The sequence below is a fragment of the Plectropomus leopardus genome, chromosome 18 (genome assembly GCF_008729295.1).
Source record: "Plectropomus leopardus isolate mb chromosome 18, YSFRI_Pleo_2.0, whole genome shotgun sequence".
NCBI classification, from domain to species: Eukaryota; Metazoa; Chordata; class Actinopteri; order Perciformes; family Serranidae; genus Plectropomus; species Plectropomus leopardus.
This window is the reverse complement of record NC_056480.1, coordinates 3,755,411-3,780,543: the sequence shown is the minus strand read 5'-3', so window position 1 is coordinate 3,780,543 and position 25,133 is coordinate 3,755,411. Positions and strand designations below refer to the sequence as shown.

At 41.2% G+C, this 25,133-nt stretch overlaps 1 protein-coding gene across 1 annotated transcript in view; it reads left to right on the top strand.

The window, feature by feature from the left end:
- Positions 1-24,706, top strand: part of erf (Ets2 repressor factor) — a 48,791-nt gene extending 24,085 nt beyond the window's left edge. The window contains exons 2-6 of the mRNA XM_042506104.1: positions 7,445-7,679; positions 14,706-14,818; positions 17,788-18,692; positions 19,444-20,124; positions 24,303-24,706. Coding sequence (XP_042362038.1) covers positions 7,445-7,679; positions 14,706-14,818; positions 17,788-18,692; positions 19,444-20,088 — 1,898 coding nt within the window. The 3' untranslated portion in view covers positions 20,089-20,124; positions 24,303-24,706. The remainder of the gene's footprint in view (positions 1-7,444; positions 7,680-14,705; positions 14,819-17,787; positions 18,693-19,443; positions 20,125-24,302) is intronic.
- The last annotated feature ends 427 nt before the right edge of the window (positions 24,707-25,133 follow it).

Here is a 25,133-nt window from a genome sequence, read left to right as displayed (position 1 = left end):
GCTGCACACCATCATATACTGAATACCCCAGTGAAATTTCAGTAAATAAAATTTAATTCCACCCAATCCTGCAAGACACTAGATAAATGAGTAAAGGTGCCTTTATCTCAGATTTCCCTTTGAAGCTGCAGATTTAACAGTTGCATGTATAGCATTGGAAATTGGTCCAAACCAAAAATAAAGAAGTAGAAGAAGGACGAGTCGAGTCAGCAGTCTCCTGCCTTCATGTATTACATACACATTCCTGTTTTGCCATGCCACACATGCCAAATATGCAAGCTTTGTGGTTGTTTTGGTAACACGTCTGCCATGTTCAAGTTAGCTGAAAATCATCCTTAAAACAAGCTTATGTATAGAAGTTAGTAGCTACAGATCCGGAGGAAATTAGAGATTTTATGTTAACAAAAACTGGCTCATCTTCATTGCGGGAGGACTTCTTCCTGAAAGGTATTTAGGCAGCCTTGTGTGTCAGTAATAGGCAGTGGACAGCTTGCAATGTAAACATACCATAAAATTCACGACGAGCAAGTGTCCCTTCCTCCTCGCCTGAGGGCCAAACATTGCAGGTTTCCTTGAGTCATGATAGTTTGTACAAGTCAATAGTTTGGTTGTTTTTTAGTCTCGCTCTTCTTTTTCTGTCCTTGTCCCTCTCCCAACTCTCTCACTTTCTGTCTTACACCTCTTTGTATCTTTAAATCTGTTTTTACCCACATTAACAACCAGCCGTAGCAGATGCGCCTCAAACTGGACCTTCAGTTGTGCATCTGTCAGATTGCCTCGCCATCCGCTGTGCCTCTGAATCATTTCACAGACCCTGAATGTGAATGGATGGGCTCCAGAAGCAAAATGTTAACGTAGAGCAGGGATGCTGAACTTTAAGGACATTTCTCAGATTTTGTTTCTAGGATTTTAAGATGTTTCAAGGATTTTTTGATGTTTCTAGAACTGAAAGATGTTTCTAGTTTTTTAGGATTTTAAGAAGTTTCTAGGATTTTAGCATATTTTTAGGATTTTGGTATGTTTCTGGGATTTTTGGGCAGTTCTTAGATTATGGGACATTTCTGGGATTTTAAGATGTTTATAGGATTTTAGGACATTTCTAGGATTTTAAGGTTTTTTTTTAGGACTTTCTTGGATTTTAGGATTTTTCAAGGATTCATATGAGGTTTCTAGGATTTAAAGATGTTTCAAGGGTTTCAGGATGGTTCTAGTATTTTAAGGACATCAGGGGCTTAGCAAGGACCACTGTCAGGAGGTGCACAGGATCCTCCACTGCCACTGTTTGATTTACTCCGTCACCTTACGTATACACAAAGTACAAAAACAATTTAAATAGTGTGAATGACTTTATTTTCATTGTGAATTAGAAAATGGTTGGGGTGCCATCCAGCAGGTTTTAGTGGGTCCAATATATATATGGCCCACAGGCCAAAGTTGAGTATCACTGATGGACTGTTCTTCAGGCTCCAACTGCTCTGAATGTTTGTGAAAACTTGCTCATCCAGTGTGTACAGGACAGGCTAAAATGTCCTCTCTGATGTAAACAGAGTGTGACAGCGCTGCAGCTGGAGGTCCACTGATCAGGCAGCCTGAGACAGATCACACCCTCACACTGCAGCTCTCTGGATCTGCGCCCAAACTCTCAAACTCTTTTGGCAAGTTTCTGTAATTGAATCATATTTTGTCTTGTCCGTCGTGACTCGGCCATTTATTTTTAGCGCTAAAAGCTTTTGTTGCTAGGAGACGGTGTGTCTTAGGAGAGGCTGAGCGAGGGAGGGACAGAATGAAAGAGATGAGAAAGAAAGAAAGAAAGAGATGGCAGTGGTGTTGAGGGGGAGCAAGGCGGAATCTGTGAAAGACGAACGACGAGCGAACAAGCTATGAGTCAGCAGGGACATCTGCAACACACGCACACACATGCGGTGGGCATGGTTGCTATTCCTGTGTTCTTTGTCTGTGTGCTCTGTGCACCCACGCATGAACCCACTTACCTCTCCCCACTAACCTGTGCTGTGCGTCTGTGTACTTTGTGTGTGTGAGGGAGATATTAGCTCGCCCACTTTGATTTAATCCACTCCTGCTGCGTGTTGGATGCGTCAGCCTGTGTGCGTGTGCGTTTATGGAAGTGTGCACATGTGTATTTTTCTCTGGCGATCACCACTGTGTACCCCATCATACAGCAGTGTGTTGTGTCTGTGTCACAACGCCTAACCTGTCCCCACTGACAAGAGCCTTATTGTGTGGTGTATGAATCATATGCTCGTACCCCATTAGTAATCTGCGTTCAAATGGCTATTATCAACTATCACAGCCAGATTGTCTGTCTTTTGGCTCCCTGTCCGAGCACCATAGGAGATCAGATAACAGCATGTGGTTTATTAGTCACCAGGAGCGGGTCTGTTTTCCAGAGTATTTTTCTCTCCTCCTAAATATGACTTTTAGTACGATTTTTTTTGAGTGGGTTGCTAAGGCATTCAGAGAAACAAAAGAAGCACTAGATTGTGAAACTAAAGACCACCAAATTTGCAGATTTTTAGAGTTGCACATTGCTTTCTTGCTTGCTTATGTTTTAAATGTTCAGTGACAATGCACAATCCACATTACGGTTGCCTCTTGAAAGTCAAATCATCAACCAGAGACCCTCAGTCGACTGAGATTGCTGTAAGTTAAGCAGTTGTTTTTTTCTTTGCAGTGTACTTCGGGGAAGTTTTGTTCACCAGATTTTGCTGTGAAGTGAGTGCTATTGCTATTGCTCTTTGCAGCTGCAGACATGCAGGCAATGGTACAGGGGGACAGAGACCACACTATAAGGTGAAGAAATGGTGAATTTACAGCTCACAGCAAGTTAAAACGATACAGTACCTGGTTTTTGTTTGACTTCTAGTGTCTGCAAATAATGTTATTGTGCATTTGCCATGCGTTGTTAGCGCTGTGAGCTTGTTTACCACAAGCTACATGAATGCTACTGTCCCACTAAACATCCTGTGAATGTCAAATGATAAAATATACATCCCGTGCTTTCACATATATGTCACTTATGCCTAAACAGAGAGTAAGGGAGATGAGCGGACACACGAGCAAGCAGAGACAATGCTCTACCTGTGCTTTGGGGGAGTAAATGAGCTGAATCACTTGCCGCAGAGACTTGCGTTCATGGTGGACAGTTAACATTGGGGCGCTTTTGCGTCCAGTGTGAACATGGCATAAAAGGATGAGATAACAAACTCGGAAGTAACAAGCCAAAAATCAGTTTTCCTTGTCCGCACATCAGCATTAAAATCTGAATTTCTGAAAATCTCCACCCTGGACGGAGTTTCACAAATACACATTGCATGTGGACAATGGCCAAAACACATAGAAAAAGCTACGTTTTCAGTATACCCTTATACCTGTGGACAAGGTCTTAATCAGATAATTTTCCCTTGTCATATTCTAGAAAAACAGCAACTACATTAATTACAAAGAGATGCACAACACTCCTTACTGCAAACTTTTACTGCTTTGATTTCATACACACAGACATCTTGGTGCAGAGACAAGCTTAATATATCCATCATAGCTTATCACATTTCCCAGCAGAGATACACTATTTCTGAATCACAAATAATATGCTTCAGAATCTTATGAATATAAATCTCAATTTCAGCCACTTTATGACCTTGTGTCAACAGTTGGTTGAAATAGATTTAAATCAGGAAATGTCTCCAATTCCACTGCGAAATGCCAATGAAACGGATATACTTCAGGGTAATCCACTGTGCCTTTTTTAAATATTTGTATGTCACTAAAATATTCCCATGACTTGCAAGCAATCAGGGAAAAAAGGGAGCAGTATTTTTCATTTGGGAATTTGGAAAAAAAAAATGTGGAGAAAAGAAAGGATGCAGCTCTGCCCCCCTGGAAATCTTACAAAATGTAGTGTCTGTTGGACACTGAAACATCACAGCTTGAGTGTCTTAAATCTATCCTAAAGGGGGAAGCAGATTGCAGTTACTCAACTTGTGTGTTTCTCCATTATTTAGCCAGACGTTGATCACAAGGGAGCTCCGTGCAATGTCAACCATGCAATACTAGGAGTGAGATTGCTTGCTAAGTTTGAATTCCTGTGACAATTTGGGCAGTTTTTCATGCAGTAAAAAAACAGAAATTCTCCCTCTAGAGCTTAGTCACTTGAGTTGTACTTGACCTTTTCTTGCAGTGCGGTAGCACTGTATTGTAAACACTACGTATTACATTTGCAAGTGCAGTTTTGTGGCTTCCTCTCTGTGTGAGTGGCGTTTTCGTAGGTCTTAGTGTACAAACTGTCATTGGTTGTGGTAAGACTTTCCCACTTTTAGTCAGATCTGCATTTCTACTACTTCGACTATTACTGCTACTTCTGCCACTACTTCCTCTACTACTACTACTATGCCTCCTGCAATGACTGTGGATTAAAGTTTGCAGAAACATAGCTGCACTTTGCACACCTGATAGTGGACTTTGGTTTCACCGCGTCCGACTTGGTTGGTTTTTCCATGACTCACTTGGACTCCGTTTACACCTGCTATTAAAATGTCATCTGTATCAGGATAAGGGAAAACACATGTTAAGACCGGCTATAAATGCACAGATCATTGCGATCAGATTTTGACTGAATATATCAGTGCATTGCAATTGAAATCTGCAGTCTGCTATTTGTAAATGCACTTCACTAGAATTTAGACTGTGTTACTATTTTTTTGTTTGAGAAAGCACCACCCATGTAGGTAGGAATGTCATGACTCACTCTGGAGATTGTCGTCTCAGCTTCACACAGAAAAAAGACTGATAGTTTCCACCAGTTGTAGCTGCTTTCACTGATCCACTGTGGAGGAGTCCATTCGAAGCTACAGACTATTGCCTAAAAATGCAGTTGTTTTGGAAAAAAAAGCTGCATAAAAAAGTAAAAAAAAGGTCATATTTAATAAAGTGACACCTGCTATTTTTCTCTGTTTACTTGTTTCCCAACCTTTTCATAAAGAAGCACAGTGCAAGCACCCAGAACACATATTTTGTAAATGGAAAAGTCATAATTGATTTAATTACCATCTGGGCACCGTATCCATCCAGATACAGTTTATCCTGGGATTAAGTTGCCAGGTGTGTCTCCTTTTTTTCATCTCTTTTACAACTTTTAGAAGTCCTTTTTTTCTGTCATCTTATCTGGTTTTCATCTGTTCTTCTCTTGTTCTTTTGAATGATTGTTTTTATGTGTCTACTTTTATGGAGCTTGCCCCAAAGCAGTTTCCTATCAAAACGTTGACAAGGCAATAAAGCACTGAAAGAAATTAAACAATTCCCAACTTAATATGTCAGATGAGTGCAGCCTATACACAGAGACATTAGATGGTGTTATGAGACCCCTGCTCACATAAACTTCTTTTACGCTCCCCATTCAAGGTGGAAATATTGTACCGTTATGCTGCCTCGCTGCTTTGTTATAAAAGGTACAATCTTAGAAAAGGGTGACACTTGTCTTGCTGAAACAGTGTCTATATAAATACGACAGCCAGCAGGATGAATGTGATGTGTTACATGGTGTTATGTGTGTGACCCACTGTAGGAGAGTTAAAAAGCAGCAAAAGGAGCAGGTACTGACTAACTCAAAAAAGAAGAACAGCAGCCATAAATGTCCACAAATCAGAATCAGAAAAGGATTTATTGTCAAGCAGGTTTTCACTTGCAAGGAAATTGCTTTGGTTTTTGGTGCTAACATTAAACATATATTAAACATAGTAAGAGGAATAAATAAATAAAAAAATAATAATGATAATAAAAAGTAAAAGTACTTCAACACTCAAGAACTTAAATAAAGATTTTTTTTTGAAATGACAATAGAAATGTGGTAGAGATACTTGAAACAGAACAATAACACATATGTTTGGGATATTGGGGAAAAAAAGAGATTTGGGAGCCCCTTGCGCCCTGAGCAGTAGATGAGATTAGCCACAATATAAAAGACACGGTAAATGATTGTTATTGCCATTATGATTATTTAGAAAGCGCTGCTGATGTGTATGTTATATGTCACACTAGAAGTCGAAGTTTTTGTGTTAACTGGCTGTCACAACTCTTTTGGTTTCGGATGCTGGCATGCTGTCTTAAATCACCCACTTGCGCATGATTGTGTCCCTGTTGTTTGGTTCTGTTAAAAAAAGCAATGGTGGCATAAAGAAGGATTTCGTAGCTGCCCTGTAGTGCAATGTGTGTGTAAAAAGGGCTATACAGTATGATGCAGCAACTTTCATATTATATCAGCACAATTGTGTCATGTGCCTTCACTGCAGCTTGGGTCAATAGGCCACATCGCACTGGTGTTATAGTCCATCGACCTTGAGCGTATCATTGTTACAAGTTCACTGTCACTGCTGTATAGATATGATGGACTTTGTAGAGTGTGGGAAACTCACTGTAACCTTGGTATTTAGGATAGTGTGTTTCTTTACAGTTGCATAAACACACACACACACAAAAAAATCAGCATTGTTATATTGTGCCCATATGTTTCCCACCCTCAGCTTTCTCAGCCTGATTGCCAAGACACATCTGGTCCTAATGAGGATTGTGTGTGTGCTGTGTGTTCCTGTGTGTGTCACACTATGCCTTTGCTATGCAGCCTTTCAGCCTGGCCTTGTGTTGAAGTGGTGTTGAGTCTTTTACTGCCACCCACTGCTTTACAGCTCAAAGCCTATACTTTTAACTGTTGGATAATAGTCTGTGTGTGTGCTGATAGTAGTTATAAAAACCATAGCTTATATTTTGTCTGCACACTATCTCAAGGCCTGTTAATCTGTTATAACAGTGCTGATTTTCAAGCTTTGATGGCGATAGCACTGAAGTTTTGATATGACTGCGGTCTCTGGGAACAGATTTGGCCATCGCCAGCTTTCCTGGAGGCACTAGATCCACTTTGCACAGAAATGTGTTAAGGACTTGGACGCACATGTTTCATCCTCGAACCTGTGATTCCGAACAGTCTCAAGTCTTGTATCTTGTATCTTTTCACAAATACTTGGTTCTCCTCTCACTTTTCTACCATATTGTGGCTTCTCTCTTTTCTCTCTTTGAGAACACATTTTGAAAGAGACAAAAATCAACCTTCAAGCACAAAGAAATGTACGCTACGTTGACTTTTTTCTTGCACAATGCATTCTGTCTTTTAAGAAATTTCCAAGTAAAAAAAGTATTATTAGCTGGAAACACAAGCTTTTTTTTTCACCTGTTGTGTTGTTGACCCTGTTACCAGAACAGCTGCAGTCGAGTAGACAATAAACAACATCAAAAGGATAATGGTTTATCACATGCAGAGCGCCAACATCTTGAGGCAAACAAAAGGCGAGACAGGGTTAAAGAGCTGGAGGAAACCCAGATTTTTTCCATCCTTTCTGTTCATCCAGCTGTAACGCCCCTCTCCTCTGCCCCCCAGGGTTTGCCTTCCCGGATTGGGCCTACAAGCCGGAGTCGAGCCCGGGCTCCAGACAGATCCAGCTGTGGCACTTCATCCTTGAGCTGCTGAGGAAAGAGGAGTACCACGATGTCATCGCCTGGCAGGGAGACTATGGAGAGTTTGTCATCAAGGACCCAGACGAGGTGGCCCGCTTGTGGGGGGCGAGGAAGTGTAAACCACAGATGAACTACGACAAGCTCAGCCGAGCACTAAGGTGAGACCAAAGCGAGTGAAAAAGGGGGAAAGAAAAAAAGGATGACTTTTCCACGCTTTAGCCTAAATTGTGCTTTACACAAGGGACCAAGAGAAATAAATTTCATCATCTGCCTCTTTCTTCGAGGGTCCGTGTGGACTGTACGTGCAAACAAACAAAGGAACACATCTGTGCATGCAGACACCAAAGGCAATGCAAACAGAATTTCATCTATGTATGTTTTTTGACTACATCTACCCCTTCAGCGCATTTTAAACTTTCTTTGCACCTTTTGGTCAGTTTGTTTAAGCAAATAAGAAAAATGTCAGTAAACACAGACATTTACATCTAAAAGCACACTGTCACACTTTAAGACATAAACCCTGCATATGACGCAAGAAACTAATCACCAGGGTTCCTGCGGATCCTTACAAAATTTTAAGTTATTGAATTCATTCATCTTTTTTTTTTAAAAAAAGGCCTTGATTTATATTAAAGTGACTTAAATTAAGTTTTCCAAAGTCTTAAAAACACTCATGGGACATGGGAAATAGGATTTTCTGAGGGTTTTTTTTCTGACGTTGCATTGTAAAATTTCAGAAATAATTGGTAACATATATTTTCTTTGAAAAATTATTTAATAAATTCCTTGTCTAAAACTTTTCATTTAGGAAATCTAAGTGGTGGAATCTCAGATGCAGATTGAGAAACACAAAATCATCCAGAAAACCATCCAGCAATGCCAGATATTTCCCACCTCTGTTGGTAAACCCAATAGATGCTTTATGATGAAATATGTTCATTGTCCTCCATGTGTTTCACTAAAAAACAATTTTGACCAACTTTTAATGTAGATAATCTGCACTTTTTCTCTGGACCAAAAAAAGCCATATTTTATGTTACAATAAACAAATATTGTGTTCACCTATCAAGCTTACATCTTGGTATGATACTCCAGGGTTGGGGATACCAGTGATCGTTGCAATCATTTCGATATGAAACAATCAGTCAAGGAAATTGTGCACTGACAGGCTTACGCATGGTTTCATAAATCTTAATATTTTTTGGCACTTGCCATTTTCGGCTTTTGTCCGAGTAAACACTTTTAGTATCGATCCTTTGCACTCTTTTATCAATGAGACCCCTGATCGTTGCACTTCCAGAATCAACTTTTTGACTCGCCATGGGAACTGGTAGATGAGTAAAATCTATTGGCCAAGACAAGCCCAGACACAGACTTACTCACATCAGGAGCAGAACAGCAGGGCCAGGTCTGATGACACTTGTTGATATATAAACACCGATGACAAACACTTGCTTTTCTTTGGTCCATGCTTCAGTCTGAAAGGTATTACCCATCCTCCGTAAGGCAAGTCTGGACTGATACTAATATTTAGCCTCATATTTAGGTCATATGTTCCTTTAAAGGTATCAGATAATGGCAAAGAGCCCAGACAGGTTGGTCTTAAGTTACAGGACATAGAATCATGTTGTTTTGAACTCCAGATGAACTGCAATAAACTCAGTGAAGCAGAAATGATTGATTTTTAAAATAAATCCAGTTTTTTAGGGAAAGATAACAGTACAGAACATGTTATGGATAACAGCGTGCCCACACAAACACACAAAAATATCCCTTATCCATAACAGCTCATTTATTTTCCCTTATATTAAATCTCTTATTTCTTAGAGATAATTTGAGTTTAATAACAGCCAAATCTAATGTGTAAGAAAACAAGACTGTGTTTTGTCGTGAATGAGCATCTGCGCGTCGTGCTTCAACTCCAGGGTGACAGCAGATTTAGAAACACACACCTTCACCCTCCGCGGAGCACATGTGGGATGCTGCAGAGTTTTATTTAGCTGCCAGTCTGTTCATGCACACAAACACACACACACACTGCGAGTCATCAGTGTCGCCTCCTGTTTTGTAGGTTGGTGTGGGTTATAGTTTGCCATGGTGATGACTAGTTACACTGCCTCATCACCACACACACACTCACACACACACCCACAAACACACACATACACTTAACGCCTTGTTATATGTCAGCCCTCCTCCGGCCCATCTGTGTCTTGTTTGTTGCTTAAACCTTTTTTTGTCTTTCACTTACCCTGCATATATAAAGACACCCAACCTTTTCTGAACTTGCATGGGGATTTATTTTAACACATATCAAAGAGTTATGTATAGTGCTGATGTAACACATTGATTTTGCAGTTTTATTTATTTACATAAACATAAAAACATTGATACGTGGAGAGAAATAGTGCAACAGATGTAATGTAAATAGGACGTTGAGCTGAAGCTTATTGGGGATGAAATGATTGATTCAATTTTCTGTTAACCTACTTTACATTAGTGTCATAATAAAGTTGACATATATCATACAACATACAATTTTTATCACTCAATGGAGCCATTTTTAATAAAAACTAGCTTTGTTGTGGTAGTCCACCTCCTTACTGAGCAGCATGGCATGGTTGGTACCACTGTATTCCTGAGGTCTTGTAGTTTCATGATACCTTTATCATCACTCCTCCCGGTGCAGCCTCTTAAAGACGGGAATGTCGGCCGGCAATTAACACGATTTAAAAAAATGAATTAATGCGTTATGTATGGCCTTTAATCGCATCATGATTAACACGTTTACGCTAACAGCCATAATTTTAATATTAATTTCCTTTTTTTTGCAACATTTTCCTGTAGGTTTAAGTCTTGGTGCGCTCCAGAGTTATTTTAAACACATTAAACTTGTCACTAAAACACAGAAAAAGACCAAAACCTCAACATGACAAATTGACACCAAATGGCTTGGATCCTTAAGAAGCATTTAGCCCACAGAGGTTTTACAGTAAATAAACAGTCAATTTGATACAGGAGCAGTTACTTTCTCTCTGGTCTCGGTGAGTGTTTCACATCAAGGAGCAGCTGGAGCCGAACTTTGTCGTGAACGTCTTTTCTGTGGTTTGTAAACCTCATATGAATGAGCGGCTGTTAATTAATCCGGACTTCTCTGGAATAAAGTTCTCGCTCTGTTAGATGTGAAGTCTTTGATTTATGCTCCTCTGTATCTTTGAAGTGCACGTGTGTGTGTTTTTATTCATGCATACACAGTACATGTGTGGTGTGTGTGTGTGTGGTTGTGACACATCTATGTGTGTGTTCAACATGTAAAGGCTAAGTCTTTACAGTCAGTGCTTTCTAGTTTATTTGAAGGAAGTTCAAGTGGTCTTCAAAGAGCAGGAGGCCTGTGTGTGAGGCAGGCTGCCCCACATTGACTCAGCACTGTTGGAGTGTGTGTGTTTCACATGTATGTGCTTGGCCTTATCCGCGCCGACTCGTTCAAAGTGCCATCCATCTACCGTATCCACACGTCTGTGAACATTATGTCCTTCCAGCTTTTACTGCACATACAGGCCTGATATCGTTAACACCCACTCGCTCACTCGCTGTTTACCTCCTAAAGTGTGTGGAGTGTTTGTTGTTTTTTTCTGTCGTCCTTTGCATGCAGTATTTTGCGTTTATGCCTGCTTGATATGCACATGTTAATTTCCACCTCTGCAAAGTTTTCAAGCTCTGAACCTCAGCACAGATACAAAGGCCCATCATTTCTCGTGGGTTTTTACCCTTTTGTTAGACCTCATACTTCACATTCGTACTACATTTCAGAAGGAATTAATGTTGGTCAGTATTGAGGGTCGAGAGGACTTTTCCAGTACATATAAAATTATGTGACAATTAGCCACTTTGTTAGCATGCAGGTCGCTCCAACATTCAAAAAAAATTTTTCAAGACGGCTAAGCTGTTACATTTTTCAGGTGATTTTCTGAGTTTTTGTAGATTTGTAATATGCCAGTTTCCTTTGGCATATCTGGCAGACGACTTTTCTGGAGTCATCTTTGTAAATTTTGAAGCAATTTCAGATACTTGACTTTTTCTGCATGTTTTTAGCAAATCTGTCAGCCTGCCACGGATAGTCAAACTGTTGTCGTCACAAAATTAGGTCTATCACTAAGTTTACAAGTCCTTGTCTTAGAAGAAGTAATAATTAATGTTGATGCATAATGACTTATGTTGAATAACTATTTCTTATGTTATGGGCTATTTTGGATTATTGCTGTAATCATATAGAAAACTGAGTATTTGAATACTGATTTGGACATCAGTTACCATGGCAATGACTGATGCCTCATAACTTTGGGTAGGAATGGGTGTTGTTTAGATTTTATCGATACTACAACTGTTTTCGGTTCCTTACTTCTTACTTTATCAAAAATCTTATTGGTTCTTTTTGCTTAATTAATCCTTGCTATTTAGAAAATATTTTACTTTAAAAAAAAAAGAATAAGATTAACCAAATAGTGTATGTAGTAACTAGAGCATTCTAAATGCAGGACCTTCTCCTTTTAAATTTTTGTTGTGTGCATGTTGTGTTTGAGCCTGCGTACCAGCTGTATATCTGCATGCTGCTTTGTGTGTTTGTATTTGTGTGTGTGTGTCTGTATTACATGCGCTAGTGTGGGTGTGTGTAGTAGTCGTCTCTATCAGAAGAGGCCCTTCACTCATTGAGTCATTGAGGGGCTGGATGAGCTCCTGGTTCTCTCTCTCTCTCACACACACACACACACACACACACACACACACACACACACACACACACACACACACACACACACATATTCCTGCTCTACTTTGTTGTGTGTTGTGCCAAACTCCAGTGACTAATACTCTGTTCACAATGAAGCAGTGATACAGCTGGGTACGGCTTCATCAGTGTGACAAATATTATAGCAGTTATTATTGTGTTTTTTATCTGTCACTACGACTGCGACTGATTTTAGGAAACTAATATTTTACTGAACTGTGAGAATCTGAGAATCTTATCTTGTTTACATCCTGACAATTTTCTGCGACTGTATTGGTGCACAAAAATCAGAATTACCATCAGTTTATATCTCTGTGGAAAGGCAAAGAAAGGCATGGCTTGAAAGTTTTTTTATGTATGATTTATTTATGAAGTTTTCAACACAAAGAGCATATATACAAGACAAAACTTCTGCATGAATATGTATAATTATCTAAGAGAAGATCTGTAGATGTAGGAAAAAGTAAAAAATTGTACTAAGACAAAAAAGTTAGTTTGAGCTTGAACGGTTTTGACATTTTTCTGACAGTATTTGGCAAACATCTACTGGAATCAGTTTTACCCCACTTGAAGAAACAAAGGTGGGTTTTAATGCACTTATCACCTCACAGGAATAGATAGAAATCTATTTACCGTTTTATTGCTGTGGTTTTACACATGCATTAGTAATGATGTACCTTGTGTGTTATATCATGTCTGTTCTATATGTAGCCAAAATTAAACTATTGATCGTGTTAGGCGGATGGATGTGTAAAGAAAAATGGATCGATAGATGGATAAATGGTATACTGCTGCTGCTGAAAAGCTCAAGTATAACAAATTGACAATAAGAGAATATGCTCTTAAACAAGCAGATATGTTGCCACTGGGCTCCTCTCTGCTCAGTGCAACTGGAAACAATGAATAATGTATTACATTTCCCAGAATGAAGTGGCCAGTGTCGGCTGAATGAGAGACTCTGATTTATAAGTTTTCATGTAAAGAAATATGAATGTGGTTTGGTCCTGAGGCTATCGGTGAGTCACAGGGAGCCATTTTATCTTTTCAGATGAGCTGTCAGCGGCTCGCTATTCACTCCTCTCCATCGCTCTGTGTATTGACGATGACTAATGCGCTCTTACTAATGGAGCCGCCTGGGTACGACTAAATCAGAACGGCTGTCTCACTTCCTTAAGTAATCACAGTGAGATTTTTGAATCTAACCGTGTGTTCACATTGTGAGCAGCTTGTTTAATGATGTGCTGTACACTGAATGATGCAGATTTACCCTGCAGGTGGTGCTTTGTACGCCAACATTGTGGTTTCTGTAATATCAAGATGTTTACTGTCTTTAATATACTGAAGCCAACTACCAAACACCAGTTCAGCAACATTAAACATAAAATCTCAGTGAGTTCAGTAGGAGTGGGAACCTTTAGCAGTCTCACGATTCTTTGTATGATAATTTGATTCAGAGTCAATTTTGATTCAATAAAAAAGAGGGAGGCACCATAATTTGGCTCTTATTTCAGTTCACTGTGTACATGGATTACTTTCTTTTGCCCTCTGAGCTGCAAATAAAAGAAATTGTCAGATAAACTAACAGGTGTCAATGAACACAGGGTCCCTGCAGATCCTTAAAAAGTCTTAAAAGGCATTGAATTCATTAATCATGAAATGAGGCCTTAATTGGTATTGAATTGTCTAAATGAATCTTTCAAAAGTCTTAAAAATGCTCAGACATGGGAAATAAGATTTTATGTATCACTTTTTTCTGACCCTGCATTGCAAAGTCTCAAAGTAATTGGTAATATCTATTTTTTGTTAAATAATTTAGATTTCAAAGTTCACTATCATCATAAGATCACCCCAAGGCTGGGTGTCGCTGTTTTCCATGTGTTTGAGACAAACATTCATTTAGTTAATGAAATAAAAGTTCAATTTCAACAACTTTTCATCCATTTTACATTGCGATGCAGAACTGCTCACATACAATTATCACTTCACGCTGGAAGAAAACAAGAAAGTGCAGATTTGATTGGCTTTTGATGAATAGTGACCCTCAAAAATGTAGCCCAGCCAACAGGATTACTAAATATCCACTTGTAAGCCAACTGTCACAGTTTATGCAGATCTATGGGAAAATAATGGACTGTGGTGAATTGTTGACCATTTCGGTTTCACTGTGAAGAATCGCTGGCTTTTGCACGTTTGAGTCATTTTGTGGCATGCAGGAAAACTCTTCAGTCCATAGTTTCAGCCGGAAAAAATTGAGCAATAACTGTGTTATCCACAGTGTCACACTTACATGTTTGACTAAAACAAAATGTGGTCACATCAGAGGTTGACCACATGTTGCTGATGGTGGTAACAGTATATAAAAATGGTAACTCACACTGTTCACCCTTTTTTTCTTTAGATATTACTATAACAAGAGAATCCTCCACAAGACCAAAGGGAAGAGGTTCACCTACAAGTTCAACTTCAACAAACTCGTGCTGGTCAACTACCCCTTCATCGATATGGGCTCAGGTACGCACACACTCGCATTATACAACAGACAGACGTCTCACTGGGAAAGTGTCCTAAGATGTACTTGTTGTAATTAAAAAGCACTTAACCAGGGTCTTTGGTTTTTGAAATTATTGAAAGCAGAAAATATCAGGCAGGGAAGTTTTAACCTTCTGTCCAACCCTTTTCTTCCTTTTTGTGCCCCTGATGACATCCCTTAGCAACTGAAATTCATTTGATATTTTTGATAAAAAAGAATGAAATTGCACTTGACGGCAGGGACATGTTCAAGGAGTTTAAGCTCAAAGACAGGAAAAAGTTTATGGCCTTCAGATGTCTGAATTTGTGGTCCTGGTGTGCAGGGTTTAAATTTCTGAACATGACTCTGCTATTCAGTTGCCAAGCTGTGACAAAAATACCTGTGAAGTGAATCAGCCACAAATTTGGGATGTTCCTAAGGACCGATTTCCATGACATGAAAAATTAAAGTCGTCGGTAAGTGTAAAAGTAAGAAAACTCTCAGAAAACGGTCAAAATTCAGCACAGTTTAGTCTGTGAGGTTCAGCATTTACTAAATAAAAATGCATTTTAGAGATATTTGAAATAGTCGATACATCTGTCAATAAACAAATGGTATTTTAAATGCTGCTGAAATGTGCAGCACTTTACGCCATGAGCACTAAACATTTTTCTGCAAAACATGACAACATCTCGTTAATAGTTTGTCGCGTATTTAATGTCCCAACTTATCAAGGTTTCATCCTCACAGCGTCCGCAGGGTCGATTTCAACCTTGGCCCTTTACCTGCATGTCTTCCCCCCTCTCTCTCTCCCCGTTCCACACTTGCTGCTCAAGCTGTCCTATCTAATGAAGTCAAAAAGCCCAAAAAACAACCTTTAAAAAAAAGAAATAACATAAAATAAGCAGTTCTTTAGTGTCATTAACCGTTTTGTGCTTAATTTATTCATTTTTTAAGTACAGTTTAGGGACTGTTATTGTTTTAAAAGTGTCGTTTTAGCACCGGTATCAGAAAAAAAAAACAAATGATACCCAACCCAACGTGTGTGTTTGTGCTTGTTTGTGAAAGAGAGAGAAAGAGAGAGACGTCGATGATCAGAGCTCCTGGTTTGTCTCAATTGCTGATCTAAACTCCTCCTGTTTTCCTTTGAGTATCGTAATATGTTAAACTGATGAGTATTTTTGGTGCAGGCTAGCAATGTTAACACTGATGCTGTTTACATGTTGGCCAGAAACAGGATTTGAAATGCTACTACGCTTAACTTATGAAGCATCACGAGGAGCTGATCATAATCTGATATTTTGCTCCGATTTAGTTTCAGTCCTTCAGAGCGTGCAGTCGTCTGCAAAGACCGCTTTTGAGCAAAGACCCAGAGACTGTGTAAATCTGAGACTTTCAATTGTTATTGTCTGGGGAATTTTCCAGTCAGTGTGGTGGGCGACTTACCAATTTACTTTCCAAAAATAAAGCTTACAGGTACAGACATGGAGCAGTTTTGAAGCCAGCTCGGGTCACAATCTAAACACTAAGTTTAATACAATGGAATCATATTAATACAAAGTATGTTTACCCCTATTCTTGCAACAAAAACACACTCAGAATCAAATACAATCCTAGCAGAAGTGCATCAGTACGCAGTAGATATTGGGTGTAGTGTGTTTGCATGTATCTGCCTGGTTTCTTGTGTGTGTGTGTGTGTGTGTGTCTTCGAAGACATCAGTGTGCCACGTCCCTCTCCTCCCTCCTCTGAAGTCGTCTCTCTTTCTGGTCCCGGCCACCCAGTGTAAACACAGCCCATATGGGAGCGTTGGATACTGGGTGACATAAGTGCAGCACGAAACTTTAATTATAGCCTCCGTGTGATGTGGCCCACACACTGACATGTTGTGATATGATGGTTTCATACGACGGTTACACACATGCCCACGTCAATCTGGATTGATAGGCGAGCACAGGCGCTCACAAACATGCACACAAGATAAACAGTTTTTTTTTTTTTCCCCCATCGGCTCTGACACACAAGGCTGCGAGATGTGTGCTTTTTAAAGAGAGAGAGAGAGAGACACACACACACACACACACTCAGCGGTACTGGAAAAAACAGAGGAACCCAACCCATGTTTGTGATGGCAGAAAGAGCGACTTTTCCAATATTTAATTCTGGCACGTGCACTGATGCCAAGAATTTATTGCAGTGCCACAGTCGCCCTGGCAGGAGAGAGAGAGAGGAGAGGAGGGGTTGAAAGAGAAGGGAACTTGTGGCTTTGTGTAACGCAGTGTTTTCTTTGTGTGCCTGTGACCCTCTGGGTAAAATAGTTGGAGTTATGGGAGACATGTGACCTACTCTCATTAGTTACTTTTCCCTTTCTCTTCACTTTAAAAGGATAGTTCATCCAAAAAGAAAGTTACAAGGGTATATTTGAAAAAGTAGCCTTTTTTCATGTTTTAGGTCATTAAAAGCAAATCTTTTGTAAAAATCTATCTAGTGTGAAGATTTTTAGAAACAGTTTAATGCGTCCCCCCACACTATACAAAAATTAAGCCGGTATTTACTGGAAACGGATGCTGCCATCTTGCACTGGTTGTCTTTTAGAGCCAGATGCTGCACAGTAGGGATCAGGAAGTGGAGCCACAGTATTGAGTTTCCCATCCGACCCCAATCAGGAGCAGAGCCTTTGATCGCAAGCACATTATCCTTTACATCTTAAACTATATTAACATCAATTAACAAAACATACACAAAGCATTATTTAATTCAACCCAAAAATTAATTATTAAATGATTAATATGCCCGAGCATCCCAGATCAGGTTGTTGCGCTCGATGAGCAGACCTCGTTCAGAGCCGACAGAACACGAGACTCTGGTGCATGATGATGTATGATTACACCAGCAGCAACCAGATGGATTTTTTTGTAATAACTGGTGATTTTGGTCCTCATTCTTCTTTTTTTGTTTTTCTCCTCCTCACAGGTCGAGTCCCTCAGAGTGCCCCTCCGGTCCCATCGGGAGGCAGCCACTTTCGTTTCCCTCCCTCCACGCCGTCAGAAGTCCTCTCCTCCAGCGAGGAGCTGCGCAGCCCGGGCATGTTCAGCAGTGTGGCTCGCCGCATGGCCCGCGGCTCTGTGAGCGACTGCAGCGATGGCACCTCCACCAACTCTGAGCTGGAGGAGGCTGTGGGGACCGATGAGCGAGGCGTCGGTCCTGAGAGGGCTTACAGGGGCCTGCTTCCTCCCCGTCTGCCTCACGATTCTCTCTTCAGGGTCTACGGCGGAGCCCCAAACCCAGCTGGGCTCGCCAGGCACGGCCCCAGGGTCCACCCAGATCCTCTGTCTCCATTCCCTGTGTCCCCGCTGCCCGGCCCCGGAGGTCTCTTGGCGCCGACTCTGTCCCCAGCCCTGTCCATGACCCCGACCCCCCACCTGTCCTACACCCCGTCCCCCTCCCTGTCCTCTCCGATGTTGGGCTCCCACTTCTCCTTCAACCCGGAGGACATGAAGCACTACCTGCAGGCCCATACCCAGTCCGTCTACAACTACCACCTCAGCCCCCGAGCCTTCCTCCACTACCCCAACATCATCATCCCTCAGCCGCACCGCCCCACCCCGGAGAAGCCCGCAGCCCACCACCTCCACGGCCCGCCCCTGCCGCTCTCTCATTCGCTCAGCCAGCAGCCGGGAGGCGGAGAGGAGGGGCAGCAGCACCCGTCACCGTTCAAGTTCAAGCTGCAGCCGCCACCACTCGGGCGCAAACAGAGAGATTCTGGGAGTTCATTGGCTGCTGCTTCCTCCTCCTCTTCCTCCAGTCAGTCCTCCTCTTTCACAGGGTCTAGTCAGATAATCAACTCTGCATTGGCTGCAGGGCCTCCCAAAATCAAGGTGAGTCTGCTAACACAGACACACACACAGGATGCTGTTTTTCCAGAGATGGCTTGTAATTTAAAGAAAAAAAATAAAACTAAAAGCATCTGGTCACAGGGCTCCAACATTCATGAAAAACCTGGAAAAGTAATGAAACTAAAAAACTAAGCAACATTTTGGTTATGTTTTTGTTTATTTATTCATCACAAATTGTCTTCCTTTTTCCCACTGTAGCATAAGTCCCTTCAATTACGCCTATTAGGCATGTCAAAAAATTTTTTTAAACAGTTTTGGCTGGGAGAGGGGCATACAACTTTATATGGCTTTATTTATTTATTTATTTATTTATTTTACTGCCAATTTTTAGAGAAAACATGCCTTTCAAACCAGAAGGCTCGCGGGTTTGGAAGGCATGCTTTATTTATTTATCTATTGTCTTTTTTTTTCTTTCTTTTTTCCTGGCAAATTTTTTTCTGTGTTCTTTTTTCCTTCAGCCTCTTTAAAAATATATTTTTAAGAAAACCGTGGGTTTGGAAGGCATTTTTATCTTGAAATCAGAGTTTTTTGTTTTGTTTTGTTTTTATAGATAATTTCTGGCAAACCTTGAACACATTCTTGGGGATGCTGAAGTTGTGTTTTAATCTCATATGTTTTAAAAACGCTGGACATGTTGGGCAAAGAAAAATATATATATATTTTGAAACTTTGTCCATGAAAATACGTTGGAACACAGTGAATCCAAATTAAATGTCATGTTGTGTATCTGCAGGTGGAGCCGATATCAGACATCGAGTCAGAGGAAGAGGTGGAGGTGACTGACATCAGTGAGGAAGATGAGCTGAATCACATTGACGAGGATGATGAAGGTGACATCTTCACCCCGACAGCTCGTCACCATCTTCATCAGCACAACAACCATCACCAAGCTAACGGCAACGGGAGCAGCCTCTCCGCCCCGCCGCACATTAACCCCGACGACGACCCCGATGATGACGAGGAGGTGTTCAAAACTCCTGCCACTCCTCCTATCGGCAGCGGCGGTCTGGCTTTCCCTCTCATCAACCTGAAGAGCGAGCCGGGTCAGGCGGCTCCCATCAGCCCCGGAGGCACGCGCTGCATCCCGCTCAAACTCCGCTTCAAACGCCGCTGGAGCGAAGACCAGAAGATGGAGGCGGACGGAGAGAGGGACGAGGCGGAGGATAAGAAAGTGAGGGCAGAGGGAGAGGAGGAGTCGGAGGGGAAGAGAGAGGAGGCTGGCAGGAGAGGGGGGGAGGTGGAGAACGGGGGAGGAAGAGGAGTAGCAGGTGGAGTTGTTTTGGGGTTGATGCTGCCCCCGCCTCCCACCCAGCGCAGGGCGAGCTCGGAGCTGCAGAGGGCTACGGCGCAGCTGTCTCTGGAAAACACTGGCTGCTGAGCTTCACGCACAAACAAACACACACACACACACACAGGGGACTTACACACACACCTCTCTGAGTCATGACAACAGACCTAATAGTTTTATGCAGACCATAATGCTTTGTGGTTTCTTGACAGCAGGAGTGAACATTGCAGGGTTTGTGTGCTTAAAGGGACAGTAAGCACCAAATCAAAAATATAATGATAATATATGCTCTTACTTACAGTGTTAATATCCGTCTAGATTATTTTGGTGTGAGTTTCCGAGTGTTGGAGATATGTGCAGAAGATAAAAGTCGATGACACTCTCCTTTCGGTGTTCAAAGTGCCAAAAAGTACCTTAGAAAAAACTCAACAGCAATGTCTCCTTCCATGACCTGGTCACTCTCAGACCTTTTTTTGTGCAATTTCATGTAGGAACTATTTTCTTTCTTCCAAACTACACCCACCAACCAAATCACTGTGCAGAAGAAAGCGTCCATCTACTGCTAGCTAATGTTGCAGCCCAGCCGAGGAGGACGCCATTAATGTTTACATCTTGCGCTGCCTCGACCATGAGTAGATGCACACTCTCTGCTGCACTGTGATTCTGTTGGCGGGTGTAATTCTGTAGAGAGAAAATAGTTCCTACATGAAACTGCTCACAGCAAGGTGTGTGGATAATCTTGAGTAACCAGGTCATTATTTCAAGATACATTTTTGGCGCTTTGAGCACCACAAGCCGAGTGCCATCTAGTTCTACTATATTGGATAAAAAGCTTGTACCTCCAACACTCAGCAACTCACCAAAATAATCTAGATTGATAATTAACACTTCAGGAAAGAGGAGAAATATGAATTTTTAATTTTGGGGTGAACTGTCCCTTTAAGGTGACAGCAACTGAAAGGTGATTATAAAAACACTCTTGCATCATTTGTAGGAAATCGTGTTTTTTTGTGCATAAGGAGTTATTGGGCACTTTTTACTGATCTCGCAGCCTCGCAAGCTCCTTAAAGTACTTCACGGAAAATAAAATATTTTCCTGCATATGTTACGTCTGCAGATGGTAGTAAAGAACATGAGTGTGCTACCATGATTACCTCTCGGGTTTTGTCAACACCTTTTGTACCCTCCTGTGGTCAGGACGCAGCCATGAGACATTATGCAAAACCATAAAGCGTAGATGTGCCTGTGTAGCCTCTAATGTGCCCCTGGTACCCCGTCAGACAAGAACACAGCAGTCAGTATTTCTGCGGTGACTGACAACATTAAGTTAGTCTGTATATTGACTTCTGACCCATTTTTAACCTAAAAGAGAACGCCTTCTCTAAATATCGCTTAGGAATTGCACACTCAATGCCTCCTCGCCCTCACAGCGCCAGTTTGATCCACCAGGGATCGCCTCACGTCACGCCTGTGCCCCGATTCTGTCTTTTAATGGGTGTGTTTGTTTATCTGGTGCGGTGAAATGAATCACAGTCACCCTAAAGAGTACAAAGGCAGCCTGAGTTGTACAGCGGTAGATTTGCTGCCTCTCTTGACGGCGGCGAGCCTTCCTTTCTTCAACATCCCCCTCTCTCTTCATTCAACAGAAGATGGACAGATCCTAACGTTACTAAAAAAAAACACTTTTAACAGCCCTGATAGAGATTACAGAAGTGCCTCTCTTGTCTGCACCCGTCATCAAGCAGTTGTTTACAAGATGGAGGAGAAAAAAAATTGCTCGACAGACTGAAGAGGGCGATTAGAAAACCCTCTTCAATCATCTTTTTCTCCTGGAACTCGGACACTGAGACTGCGTCAGGGCCGGACTGAGTGCTCTCCTCATCCTCAGCTCCATCACTACAGTGTATAAAGACATGAAACGAGGAGCGGACTTAGACATGTTGAGGACAAACCGAGTGGATGAGGAAGATTGTGACCTCTCGACCTCTGACACAGGACGTTTGTTAACCGGCACATGGACGCGTTTTTTGCTGTACAGAAAAAAAACCATGAGAGGAAAGATCTTTCTCTCTCTTCGCTTCTTGAGGAAAACGTGGAAGCAGCGACTTGAAAGGCTGTAATTACAGACACTTGTTTCCTTGTGCGTGGACCCGGAGCTGGCGTAAACATCACCGTGCCCTCGAGGACACAAAGGGCGTCTCGGCTTTTTGTGTCCCCGTGTGACTTTGCACAATCTTTGAGGAGGTTTGAGGGCATTCGTAGTTCTAACAAACAACCGCTCTCTTCAGCATTCCCCGTTTTTTTTAAAAAAGACTGTATTCTTTCGGTCAAGGCATAAAGACATGGACAGTATTTTAGGGCATTTTGCGGTGATCTGAGAAAAGCCGAATCTTTTCACGTTTTACAACTTGATTCGTCTACGGGGGGGTAACAGGGGGAAACCAAGTAATGAATGTCGAGCATCAAGGTAAACTCAGGCAAACCTGCAACTGAGATATCGAGAAACAAACTTATTTTTATGACGTTTTATTCATATAGTTTAAAAAAAAAAAAGGACAAAAAAAGAACGTTGCACCCATTTTAACGAACAAACGATTCCAAATAAGATTGTGCCTTTTTTAAAGCCAATGAGAGTTTTTAGAGTTTCCCCCAGCAAAATGTTTTATCACACACACACAGTACCAACATGCCTTCTGTTTTTTTGTAAAAGAGAGATACAGAATAAGTAAATCTACACATATATATTTTATTCAAATATATATTGAATTCAAATATTATATTTCAATATGGTCATTTGATACAAATCAGGAAAATCCTACTATTTTTAATGGTAAAGATATGTATATATTCTAATGGGCATATTATTACCAGTATAATTCAGCCTTTGCCTTCTCACCCTTGCCTTCTCTTGACCGTTGCGCTGCAGTGACAAAAGGCCAGACGATGTCAGAGTTTTATATTTATATTGTTAGAAAATAAAAAAACAGTTATTGTGTATTCAGGGGACGCAGGATGTGACGGGACGAGGATTAACGAGCGAGCGGAAACTTCTAACCAGACCTGGGTCAAATCGTATTTTGTTGGCAGGCGAGCAGAGCTGCAACAATGAATTCATTAGTTGTTAACTATTAAATTAATCAACTAATTTGATAATTGTTTAAAAAAAGTTGATGATGGTTTTTTTACTCCTTTTTTGGCAGTAAACTGAACATCTTTGGACAAAACAAGACATTTGAGGACGTCATAGTGGGCTTTTTTGGAAACTTTTTGTACCACTTTCTGAGATTTTGAGCAAACACCAAGAGATGTCAACAGTTAGCCATTAATTGGTTAAATGCTGGATGGATTAGATCTTTGTGAAATGAGTCGTTTCGAGGAGGTTTTGATGCTCTCAAAAAATAATCCGCTGATTTACAGACGTCTCTTTCCTGATGTAAGTCACAGGAAAAAGTCTTTCTGGGTCTGTGGGCATCATGTGACAGACGTAGACAAAGTCGCTAACTCACTGTGGCGACTTTAGGCGAAACTGGAGGGTGGTTTCCATGTTTCTGCAGCAACACCAGTACAACTCCACCAGCGCTAATCTCTGCAGGTTAGCTCCCGCCCGGCCTGTTAGTGCAGAGCTCGCCGAGTCAGTGAAGTGCCGCACTTAAAAAAAAGGCCTGGTGTTTTGTGTTTTTCTTAAACATTAACAGGTTATTTACTGGTTAAAACATGTAGGGCAAAATTAAGTAAAACTGCTGAAATAACTTATCAATTAATTGAGAAAAAAGTCCAAAGATTAATCAACATTTGCCCTGGAGGAGCAGACAGCAGACAAAATTCACTTTTTATTAACATTTCAGCTCTAAAACATCCTACAGCCACAGTTTGACCCCGCTCTGTTTAAAAACTGCGGTGGCGCGCGTCGTAACGGGGAGCTAGAGACGGACTCGCGTGTTCAGATTCTGATTGGACGACAGAAACCTGCAGCAGGTTCTCAGCTCTGCGTCACCGCGCAGGACCGCAGCTGCTGATACCACTGGACTTTGGTTTGAGCGTGGACTGTAGACTCAGGGCGCTTTGTGTGAAACAAGTTTGTGTGTGTGTGTTTGGGCTGGTCTGACCCAGCCCAAACACACACACACACACACACACACACACACACACACACTCACACACACACACACACCTCGTCCTGGTTACAGTGAGGCTTTACTGTGGCGAAAATAAAGGGAAACATGACATCACATGTGACATCAGACGCCCCCACAGTCTCTCTGGAGTAGACGGCAAACCATAGGAACTACACACACACACACACACACACACACACACACAGACACACACACACACACACACACACACACACACACACACTCAGAGGAAATGGCATCACAAAACCTCAGAGCAGAGCGGAGAGAGAGGGACTTCCCATAACCTGACTCGCTCATTCTGCTCGGGGTGTACGTGCACGTGTGTGTGTGTGTGTGGATGTGGATGTGTGGTTTCTATGGTTATGCTGTACAAACACACACACACACACACACACAAACTATCACACACAGCTTAGAAAAGACCGGCGATGTGACGTCTCTGCTCGGGTTATTTAGTCCCAGTTTTCTTGTCCAGATTGTCCAACCAGCTCCAGTCGTTTCATTTTAAAAACTTTTCTTCGCCCGACACAAAAAAAACTCACGTCTGTCGTTCTTTGTTTAAAATGTTTAACCCATTGACACCTGGAGCAACATCATTTTTCTTGCGCTGTCCTCAGAGGCCTTTCACAGGAATTTAAACCTTTGAACCAAGAGCGAAATGTAGATTAATAAAATAACTTTTGAAAAGCTAAAGAAAAATGTCTACGGAGAATAAGTTAGGGAAAACGAATAATTACATATCTACAGTTGTGTAATATTTTTTTCATGTCATTTCCATATTTTTTTTTAACTTTCTTTAATTTTGACTAAATTTCAAGTTATTTTCTGGAACTTGGTAAGAAATGTAGATTTAGAAAAGTATTATTAAAATAAAAAGGAAAGGGAAAAAGAATAATAGGGAAAAACTACTCCTATGTTACAAAGTTTTTTATATTCAAGCACCTTTTTGAAAGTCATTAGCCTGTTTGTTTTCAGGTAATTTTCTTTTACTTTTTACAA